We start from the raw sequence: 11,242 nt of genomic DNA, 5'->3' as shown, positions 1-11,242 counted from the left end.
ATCAGACTGCTACCAACACCCTGACCAACAGGGTGTCAGGCTGTATTCTGACTCTCTCAGTGTTTTTTGCTTCTTTATTTTAATTTTCCCAGTAAAGGACTGTTATTTCTATTCCCATTTATTTTCCTGAGAGCCCCTTGATTTCAAGATTATAATAATTCGGGGAGGGGTAGGGGGAATGTTTTTCCATTTTAAGGCAGTATTTTTCCTTCCTTAGCAGACACCTGTCTTTTCAAACCAAGACAGGGCAGACTGACACTGAGGTTCTTACTAAGTGCTCACCTTCAGTGATACGCAGCCATTTACCTCACTGACAGGGAACAGCATAATCCAGCATGTAAAAGGCTCTCATTTCTCCTGTGGCAGGAGATTTGATTCTGTCTGCCCCTTCTGCTTTTGCTAACAACTGTACTGACCTTCTGACTATCCCTTGTTCTCATCTGCCAAACTACTACTTCTCTGTAGCTCCTTGTGCTCCAAGCTCCTGTGATCCTGTCTTCCGCCCAGCTGAAGTCTCAAAACGGAGCAGAGTGATAACTAGGGATTTGATTTTAAATTATGGAAATTTGTGTATGAGTCTAAGAGCAGAGCAATCAGAGTCCCCTGCTACCTCAAAGTTGTTCTTGGGCCAGCAACTCACTTGGAGCAACGTTGAATGTAACCATTGCACTAAAACCTTTGATAAGTTATGTGTCAGATTCTCTGGCCCAGTACTTATAGTGGAATCTGTATATTTTTTGCTGCACAAGACTCACACTATCTACAAAGGGATTTTTCTCTGTGGGACAACACCAAGTTGTATCTCCCCATTAGCAATGATGATCAAACGAGAGTTCTGTGCTAAGAGAACTGGCTGAGCAAAGCCTTGAGACAGGCTCCATGTGCCAAACTTTCCTGAAGTGCAATCATTTCCACCAGCACTGGCAAGAACTCTCTTGCCTGAATGCTGAACTGTATGAAGCATCTCATAGCAGTACAAAAGGAGATGTAAAACACAGACTTTGGGGCTGAGAGGAAAAGGATATATCTGCAGGATGCACAGCAAGTAGCAGTGAACACCAGCCAGAACATGAGAAATTCCAAATAAATACAAGGAAAAATTTTTCTACTCCAAAGTTTGTCAGACATATAGGATGTGCTGCCCAGAGAGGTTGTGGAATTTTTATCCTAAGAATTGTTGAAAACTTAACTTGACAAGTTCCTGAGTTAAAGAGACAGGCTCCAGGCAGTGATGTGCACAAGGTCATCTCTGAAGTTCACTTTCATTCAAAGTTATTCTGTGTCAGGTTGAAGGGGTAGATCATCTTGCAGTCGTACAAGAAGGAGGAGAACATCCTTTCTGGTAAGTAAGCCTCCTCAGGGTATTTTGATACACAGTAATTAAGAAAGCAGTTTGAAGACTAGAGAAACTGATGTAAAAATCTATGCACCTTGGTGTGTGCCAACACCTGCACACATTCACTAAGGCACAACAGTGACCAGGCTACATCAAAAGCAGGAGAAAAGAAACATCCTTGACATCCTTGATTTTTGGAATACTTGACTAGAAGAAATTGGCTCCTTAATGCTGCTGAGTCTGGGCAACTGTTCTTATTTTATAAATAATTTCTTGTGATTTCTTACAATTTTCTGTGTTCAGTCTAAAGTATCAGACCAAATACTTGAAAGAAGATCTCTAAATCTTGATTTTGGTATATGGTCTTTCTCTACTGCCTGGTCCGCATCTTTCTCAGAATTCAACCTAGTTGCAATTTACTGGCATTGACAGAAATTGAGCTGATGCAGTTAGTAGTTGTTTTTATGTAAATCATATAAACAGAATAATTTAGGTGGAAAGAGAGAGATCCTCTTGCACAACCTCTTGCTTGCAAGACAAACTTGTAAATTAGACTTGTAGGTTAGGTCATGCCACTCAACACCTTGTTTCAGAATCCACCATATCTCTGGGCACCTATTTCTGTGCTTAATCACTTGTAACATGATTTTTTGTCTTTATTTATAAGTGAAATTTCCCTTGCTGGAACTTTGTTACTTGTCTTTTTCTTGTGCACCTCTGAGAAGGACTTGACTTTTTTTATGATTCCCTTCCAGGCCGCAGCAGGGAGCAATTAAAGCTCCTCTCAGTCTTTTATCTCCAGGGCTAAACAAACCCAGTTCACTGAGTCATAAGTCACGTGAGTTGCTAGCTCTGATGATATTTCACTGTCGGTTTAGGATAGGAACAGATTCATTTGTTCTACCAGAGTTTAAACTCTGCCTCAAGTCAGTAGTTCACAGTACCTCATATGCAACAAATGCACTATTTTCTGAAGGGCACTGATCACCCTGAAGCATGAATACTCCTTATCATCCCTAACCAGAAGGAACAAAAAGCTAAACCAAACTACCATTACATTTACTAATATCTGTGAGGCCAAAGCAAAATTGAAAAACAAGAAAACATTCATCTTTGGAATCATCTTACCATTGGTCCTGCTGGTCCTACCATTCCAGCTTCACCCTGTTGAGGACCGACACAGAGAGAGCAATCACAAAGAGAATTCCTGCAATGTCTAGCAGAGGTGGCTGGTAACATGGCCACCAAATGATTCTGAAGGAACACAACACGGTATTAGCTCACCTTCTCCCCTTTTCTTCCTAATAATTCAGTTAAAGATCCATCAGCAGAAATGATAGCTCCTGGTTCTCCCTTTTCACCCTGCAATTATCAGAGTAATTACTGTTTACAAAGTAATTCCCAGTGAATCAGAAGAAGTCAAAGCAGCATTACTTTTGTTTGAAGCATGACAGATTAGTCATGCTGTGATATCAAACATAAAGCGGTATCAGTATGAGTAGGGTGAATCTTGATTCTGGGGAAGAAAAGAGATGATATTTCTTAAAACATGATAAAGAACACTAAAAATATCTCCCTGAGATGAGTAAGTTCTTATTTTTTTAAAAAAAAACTTAAATTGCTCTCCATAGAGTAACTGTGTGAAAAATGCTGTGCTCACAAAAGGTCTCTACCAAAGGTAGGAAGGGTATTGGTATCTTCTTGTGTACCATCAGCTTGATGATTAGCAAATCCTTGAAATGCACCATCTTGACAGAGCAGCAAATGTTCAGATTTTACTATCAGGAAAGCGTGAGTCATTCTCTCTATGTGCCTGGCATGATGCAACCTCATTAACTTTAATGAAGGCCAAGTCCCAGCATTCAAACTGTGACCCTTTGCATTCCTATTCCACCACCACCACGAATTATCACTTCTCAGTTCTAAGCTCATGGTTTCCACTCTGGATCTTTCAGCTGTAACTTTCCACTTCCTACCTCAGGCAGCTTGCTACATCTTTCCCAAGATCTTCAAGGAAGAAATCTGGCTTGAAGCTAGCAATTGCACTGCTGATTAAAATGACAGTCCAAGTTATAGACCTTCCCTTGAGCTCTAAGTGCTGTAACTCAATTCTTCTCACAGGTTCTTAAACCGTTGTGAGTCTTTGAAGTCTCCCTGTAGATACTTTGGAGCCTCCCTAAGGGGCTTGATTGGCTTCACTGACTTTATCTTTTGTGAGAATTTATGGACCTGAGGCTGAATTTCATGATTCTTTAAGTAAGGTGCTCCTAGGTGTCTGTACAGCTTCATTGTGGTTCCAAAACTTCGTCACTCTTGAGCATAGCCTGGTGTTCACAGTGCAGAAGTACCATCAGATACATCACTATGTTTTTGGTGGGTACAAAATGAAATGCTTTCAAATCTTTGAGTTCTTGCCAGTGTGGACACCAGAAGCAAAAAAAAAAAAAAAGCACCAACCAAAAAAGCAAAAGTAAAAACCTCCACAACCTAAACCAAAAATCACCCAACTGATTTTCAGGTTGAGCTTGATTTAATGCATTCTGTGAAAGAGCAGGAAACAGGGATTGGTATTTATGACCTGAGAGGTTTCCAGGTTTCCTTCTGAGTAATGACAATGCTGTTCATCTGCTACCCCATTTAAACCATAATTAACCATTTCCAAATCTTCCTATTATTTGTGAGAAAGTGAGCTCAGCTGCTTAGAAAGAATAAGCAGAAAGTGTTTTTGTTTTTCTTGTTTTGTATCCCCAAGATATTAGATGTTCCTCTCCCCTGCTTCCTGAAGGTGGATAAAAAGGGGAAAAAAACTGGAAGAGCTGCAGTATTTACAAAAGAGCAGAGTCAGTCTTTAGTAACATCTCAGCAGTGCTATGAAATACACACTTTTTATGAAGAAACAAGAGAAAGAATCCTAAGAAGAGAGTTCCTCAAGTCTTATACTTTCTTTCGGAATTGAAAATTGCAGTTTTTATTCTAAATGCAGGCAAAGTCTTCTCTGGCACAGGAAGAGGAAAAGATTGATTTTTTTTTATTTGGGCTTTTGGATAGGATCCCAGGGTGTCAGCACAGCAATCAGCTGGCAAGAAGAGGTCACTTCATGTTTAATGTTTAAAGAGACTTAACCTGATGAGTGCATATTGCACTGATGAATATCAAGAGTGGGGCAGAAAGATTAGCTCTTGCTGGCATTATATCAAGGGATGTCATTTAGAATTTTCACATTCCACCTATACATTTTTCACATGAACTTATTAAGGTCACAATTCCTAACAAAATTAGAATCATTAAACTTTTAATATCACTAAGTTCTTGTCATCTAACACATTTCTCAGCATATACTCTCCCCTATGCATTTTCTCATACCTGTTGTCCTTTAGGTCCTTGTGATCCAGGCAAACCAGTGTCACCCTTTGGACCCCGAGGGCCCTAGGCAAAAACAAGTACATAAATCCATAGTGATATTTGTGAAGAATATAGAACTAGGCCATTTTACTAAATGTAATTTAAAATTACTGCCAAACTTGAACTTAAATCACTCTGGTTGCAATCTAAGAATTCTTACAAGATTAAACTGTTCTGTCAATCAAGTTATTCCCTAAACCACATATCACATAAGAAAAATTTTTTAGAAAGACCAAAATTAAAAATCTCTGATGTTTATCACAGTGTAGATGATATACACATTTACAAAGGGAAATATGCAAACATTAATAAAAGTGGAAATTCAACCAAAAATTCTCTATTCCTTTCGCACTTGACCCTCTCTCTCTCCATGATCATTCAGCCAGACTGATTTTCAACAGAATTTCTGAAGGTCTACATTTAACAGCATGTAAAAAAATAAAATAAAAATAAGAATAAAAATAGTATATGAAATAGAGTTTATCTGTTTTAAAACTAGATGATTTTTTTATCTGTTTTGTGGGGAAAGCATTCTCCTCAGATCAAATGATACTTTACCAACTTCCAAGAGCATTCAGAAGCAATTTTTTTTACCCACCAAGATCCAAACTCAGGTCTACATAATTTCTACATTAGTCAAGAGATAAATAAAATACATGAGGTGGGAACAAGAACGGTATTTTCATGTCTGTAGAAATTCTATAAAAGACAGAGACCAAGAATTCATGATATAATTTTCTAAATGTAATCAGCTCTTTTTCAAATTAAATGTATTTTAAAGGAGTTTTTTTCCACCCTTTCCTTGGTTTTCTATGCATTCCACAAAATCCATGACTTAGCAAGCAACCTTCTGTACAATTTTGGTAATTTGCCAGCATTTTGTTAACATCTCTTGTGAGCCTTCCCAGCTTTCTCCTTAACTGTTCTCAGGCAATAGACAAAGGATCCTGAGATCATATGCATGTTCTGAACTGTAGAACAACTATAACAAGAGAAAGTAATTCCACCACATTACACTGAATATGAATACAATAATTAGAACAATACTTTCTGAAGTCATAAGCCAAATAATCACAGAATCACAGAATATTCTGAGTTAGAAGAGACCTACAAGGATCATCAAAGTCCAGCTCTTGGCTCTGCCCAGGACACCCCAAAAGTCACACCATGTGCCCAAGAGCATTGTCCAAATATTCCTTGAACTCTGTCATGCTGGTGCTGTGACCACTTCCCTGGGGAGCCTCTTCCAGTGCTCAACAAACCTGTGGGTGAAGAACCTTTTCCCAATATCAAACCTAAACCTCCCCTGAAACAACTTCAGGCCATTCCCTCGAGTGCTGTCACTGAGAACAACAGAGAAGATCAGTGTCTGCCCCTCCTCTTCCCCTCACAAGGAGGCTGTGTACTGCAATGAGGTCTCCCCTCAGTCTCCTCCAGGCTGAACAACCCAAGTGACCTCAGCTGCTCCTCACACGGCTTTCCCCTCAAAGGCCTTCACCATCCTCACAGCCCTCCTTTGGACACTCTCTAACAGTTTAATCTTTCTTATGTTGCAGTCACCAAAGACACAGGACTTGAGGTGAAGCTGACCCAGTGCAGAGCAGAGCAGGACAATCCCCACCTTTGCCCAGCTGGTGGTGCTGTGCCTGATGCACCCCAGGACACGCCTGACCCTCCTGGCTGCTGACTCATATGCAACTTGCCACCAACCAGGACCTCCAGGTCTCTCTTCCTGGCACTGCTCTCCTTGTTCTCATTCCTTGTTCTAGCACAACCAGGGTGGCTCCATTCCAGGCGCAGAAACTGGCACTTTCCCTTGTTGAACATCATACAGCTGGTGATCCTTCAGCCCTCTGATTTATGTCGGTATCTGCAGACTCTTTCTGCCTTGGAGGGAGTTAACAGCTCCTCCCAATTTTGTATCATCTGCAAACTTGGTATCCCTCCAAGTCCTGTGTCTAAGTTGTTAATGAAGTTGTTTATACATGTTTATATGACAGTCTGAACACAACAAGTAGGTAGCATAGCAAAAGGCACCTATTGATATGGCTGTGAAATGCTTACATGGTCGCCCTGGCATGTTATTATAAACAGATCATAAATATTTCCTAAAGGATAAAATAAAAAGGGTACATCTTATAGGGCTTTCTTGTATTCTGTAGTGGTGAAAAAAAGCCTGAGGAATAACACAGTTAGCCAAACCATCACACATATACACACATGCAGATAACTTTTAGAAGTCCATTTGTTTCATTTATTTCTCCTATATGGCATTGGTCTTTCCTTAGGTAGCAATTTTCCATTACTTACACCCCGATTTAAACTACAGAACTGACACTGAGATAAACATGTCAGAGTATACTTTGCTTCCTACAGAATAAATTTCTAACTTGGTTGGTAACTTCCTAAAACCTGCAGTGTCCTATATGAAAATTTATTAGACTTCATTCAAATTGTGTACAATATACATATTAATAAATATTAAACTATATTGAAAAATATTTAAAAATCCTAGGAAATACTTTTAAATCCTAGGCAATTAATACTTACAGGAAATCCTGGCAGACCTGGCTTGCCATCTGGCCCCTGCAAAATTAAAAAACTCACACCCTTACAAACACATATTACAGACTCCCAAAACACAGTATGCATTTTTCATGTATTGTGTGATTTGTGAACGTCAGCTCATCTGCTGCTGAATTAAGAACTTCATTCAGTTGATGGTAAAGGTGTGAAGCCTCCACAATGCCCTATGCTTCTAATTTAGCATTTACTTTCAAAAACTGGTGAGACAGAGATCCAGAAAAGACTGAAAAAGGATGACATTTTCAACATATCAAAGGCATGTAACCATTATTCAGCCTCCTCTGAATCTTTTCCAGATACCACAGTAGCCACAGGAGCTGCCTACCTTTCCCATTCTGGTCCTGGATGTCTTTGGATAGAAAACAGAGTGTGTAATAGGCTGTGAATAGAATCACAGGTATGGATTTGTACTGGACACATTTAAGATAGCCCTGATGTGGTAACTCCAGAGAGACACTTTAATTCTGGTTTAGGTCAGCAGGATGTCTATTTCCCTACCCACTATGAGACTGCACCTCTTTCCTGACTAGGGTTAGAGCTTTGAGGCTGAGGTTCAAATCTTTCTCACTGCAACTGCTCCTCAAGCTACAGGACCAGCTTTTCTTTTGTGGGAATGCGACTCTAACATTTATCACAAAACAAAAGTTTGAATTACCTGTGGCAGAGCTCACACAAGGGCATTCTTGTATGCTCACATACTATCTGGGCATTCTATTATGTCCAGGGATTAGGAGAAGCAGGTCTTTGGGAAATACATGAAAGTACTCTTCTGAGAAAACTGCTTTACCACAAGCATGGCTGGATGCAGCCACAGTAACATGAAGTTGTCCTGTGGTGTAACAAGTGGAAAGAGCCATGCTAGGCTAGCAGAAAAAGGTTACAAGCTGCTGCTGGAGCTAATGCCCTCCTTCCCAGTTCAATGACAGATTCAGTAAATATTTGTTTTGGGACAGCTGTAATAATAAGATACAAAGTTTTTGCAAACTTAAGCTATGTAGAGTGAAATTCTGCTATTGGCTATGAACATTCTGACTTTCCTTGTTTCATCAGGAATTGAATGCGAGGGAGATCACTGTGCTTACCAAAAAGAAAACAGATAAAATGAAATACACAAACAAAAATTCACAAATAAAACTAGCTGTAAAGTAAGTTGCTTAGTTTGTGGTGATTAAGATTTTGCAAATTGCAAAATGTTGTAAACTTTTGGGCAAGCTTGAATAGACTCCACAGCTTGGAAAAGGCAGATTTCTCTTTGGATCCAGTCCTAGGAGTTTGAAATTGTTACCAAGAAGCATTCAGGTTTTCAAGTATTTGACTGAACTATTTTACAGCTAGAAGAGAACCTGAACTTCACATCTGTTGTTCTCTCATGAAATTCCTAGAGTTTTTCATTCACAGCTCTAACTTCTGTGTGACTAAATTCATACACAGGAGCCTAACATTTCTAATTGAAGTCTCAAGCAGAACTGAGCAAAATACTTTTTAACCCAATGCTCTGTGGCTTGAAAAACAAAAATGAAAAAAAGGGAAGAAATGTAAATCTTGGTCTCTATTTTTGCAACAGTTCTACATTTCTATAATTCTGAGCATATAGTTTAGAATCAGAGACAGCAAATTTCTCTATTTCATACAAACATGTAAAAGTAGCTTGTTCATGCAGAGCTCAGTTTTGACTGAAAGTACTTCTGGAGAGTTTGGGTGCTGAGGACAGCAGAAACACAATCAAGTATAGGAAACTCGTGTCTAGCTGGTACTCAAAAGGAGACGCTGAAGATAGAGCAAATCTGAAGATTTAATAAAGCAGCATATACTCACTGGAGGCCCAAGCAGTCCTTTAATTTCGGTAAAATTAAAAATTCCATCTGTGTCATTGAGAAGTAACTAAAAAAGGGATTAAGAAACAGGTTATTTCAAATGGTTTATCTAAGGCACACACATATTTTTAGAAATGTAAATTCATCTCCTTATAACTATGAAAACCCCCCCAACATAAATAAGGTTACAGAAAAGGCTCTCTACTTCTAATTTTCTTTATACATCTGGAATAACAGAACCTAGAATTTCTTTTACATTTATTCTGTAAAGATCTCAGAATGCTTTCAGAAATTTAATTAACTGACTCACATTTTTAATTTGAAAGGTATGACACAAAATTTTGCAGCCTGAAGCCGTTTCTCATCAGCAAGATAAAGATCAAATGGAGGTTTTATGCTCCAGTATGTCATTGGCATTCTAAGATGGTGAATCAGTCTGAGCACACTCATCCTCTGTTGCAGAGCTGAAGTTTTAATTCTATTCTGGACATGTCTGCATCACACCATGCAGGGCCACACCGCGATTCCTAAGTCAGGACTGATCATGCTGCTGTGCCTGAAACTTGCTTGGAACAGTGATGTGGAGCAGTTCCTGTGCTACCCAGCTCTGGGTCTCAAGATGCCTGAAGAGCACAGTGTTACTGCACTGCTGTTACACTGCTTCCTATCCTGGAATTGGTGAGCTCCCCATTAGCCCAGGCATTTCTGCATAATTTGATTACAGAGTCATAATAATGGAGGTGGACAGGGACCTTTGGAGCTCCTCAGTGCAGGTCTGAATGGGTCAGATCACTCAAGCACTTGTCCAGGTAGTTCTTGAACACCTCTAAGGATGGAGATGCCATTATTATTTTGGGCAATCAGTTAGAGTATTTGATCATTGTCAGAGTAAAAAAAATTACTTATATTTAATTGGAATTTCCCTTTTTCCAACTTGGGCCTGTTGCATCTTATAATTTTTCCATGCACCTGAAGGAAGAGACTGGTCCCACATTCTCTGTATCCTCTTGTTATATAGTTGTAGACAGAAACAAAGACTCTCCTTAGCCTGCTTTTTGCCAGGCTGATCAGACCCAGTTCTCTCAGTGCTCTGGCCCCCTGGACATCTTGGCAGCCCTGGGTGGGGCTCGATCCATTATGTTAATGTCTTTCTTGTCCTGGGGATCTCACAGCTGGACAAAGTACTCCAGAAGCAGTCTTGTGAATGCCAATCACAACCCCTCAAGTCTATCAGAAGAGCTGATTTTACACCTATTTTCTCATTCTCTTATGCACTTCATAGCTCATCAGTTTGGTGACAGCAAGACTCTGGGAGACTGAATCAGCAGCTTTGCTAAAGTCAGGGTCTACAAATTCAGTGTGCATCCCTTGTCCACAGAGAAGTAGTGATTTTGATCAGGAACAAACTGCCATTAGTAAATCCATGTTGGCTGCTCCCCATCAGATTCTTATCCTGATGTTACAATTAGGCTTTCATTTTGGTTTCAGATAGCTGATTTTCTGGCTTAAATACGTGCTCCCAGTATTGTATCACATGGTCTTACAGGACAGCTCAAGACAGACAATGTAAGTGCTTGTTCCACATGAACGTTTCAGGTGAGAATATATCTTTAGTCAGTTTTTGTTTAATTTCTCCTTCCAGTTGTCCCATTTCACACTTCAGCCTTGTTTTGGATTCAGAAGTATGTCCTGATTCTCCTTGGAAGCTTGAAATAGTCCATTTGTTTAGCAGGCAAGCCATGCCTCCATTTCAGTATAAGGCTTGGTGTGAAGCATCATATTCCCATTCGATATAATGAAGATCTGAATTTCACAAGGCCAGGACAGGGTGTGCCTTCAGGTGACAGGGATTTACTTAGCACATGAATAAACACATTTTCACTGAGATTTTGTGAGATTTGAATGCCTCTTTTTCTACCTGCAACCACGTGCAGATCAACACTATCAGATCACAATATTTTCCAACGTTTGTTATGAATACAGTACCCAGGAACTGAGTTTGAAACTACTCTACTTTGAATAGGAGATTTGACCATATGCCCTCCCGAGATCACTTCCTCTCCTCTCCTCTCCTCTCCTCTCCTCTCCTCTCCTCTCCTCTCCT

The 11,242-nt window shown here is 39.7% G+C and overlaps 1 protein-coding gene across 3 annotated transcripts in view; it reads right to left on the bottom strand.

The window, feature by feature from the left end:
* Positions 1 to 11,242, bottom strand: part of COL15A1 (collagen type XV alpha 1 chain) — a 116,093-nt gene that overhangs the window by 24,652 nt on the left and 80,199 nt on the right. For all 3 annotated transcript variants that reach the window (XM_015619775.2, XM_015619777.2, XM_015619776.2), the window contains 5 exons: positions 9,140 to 9,205; positions 7,289 to 7,324; positions 4,700 to 4,762; positions 2,621 to 2,698; positions 2,465 to 2,500 (listed from right to left, as the gene is read on the bottom strand). In XM_015619775.2, coding sequence (XP_015475261.1) covers positions 2,465 to 2,500; positions 2,621 to 2,698; positions 4,700 to 4,762; positions 7,289 to 7,324; positions 9,140 to 9,205 — 279 coding nt within the window. The remainder of the gene's footprint in view (positions 1 to 2,464; positions 2,501 to 2,620; positions 2,699 to 4,699; positions 4,763 to 7,288; positions 7,325 to 9,139; positions 9,206 to 11,242) is intronic.

The sequence above is a fragment of the Parus major genome, chromosome 2, assembly GCF_001522545.3.
Source record: "Parus major isolate Abel chromosome 2, Parus_major1.1, whole genome shotgun sequence".
Classification (NCBI taxonomy): domain Eukaryota; kingdom Metazoa; phylum Chordata; class Aves; order Passeriformes; family Paridae; genus Parus; species Parus major.
This window is presented reverse-complemented; position numbering and strand designations above follow the sequence as displayed.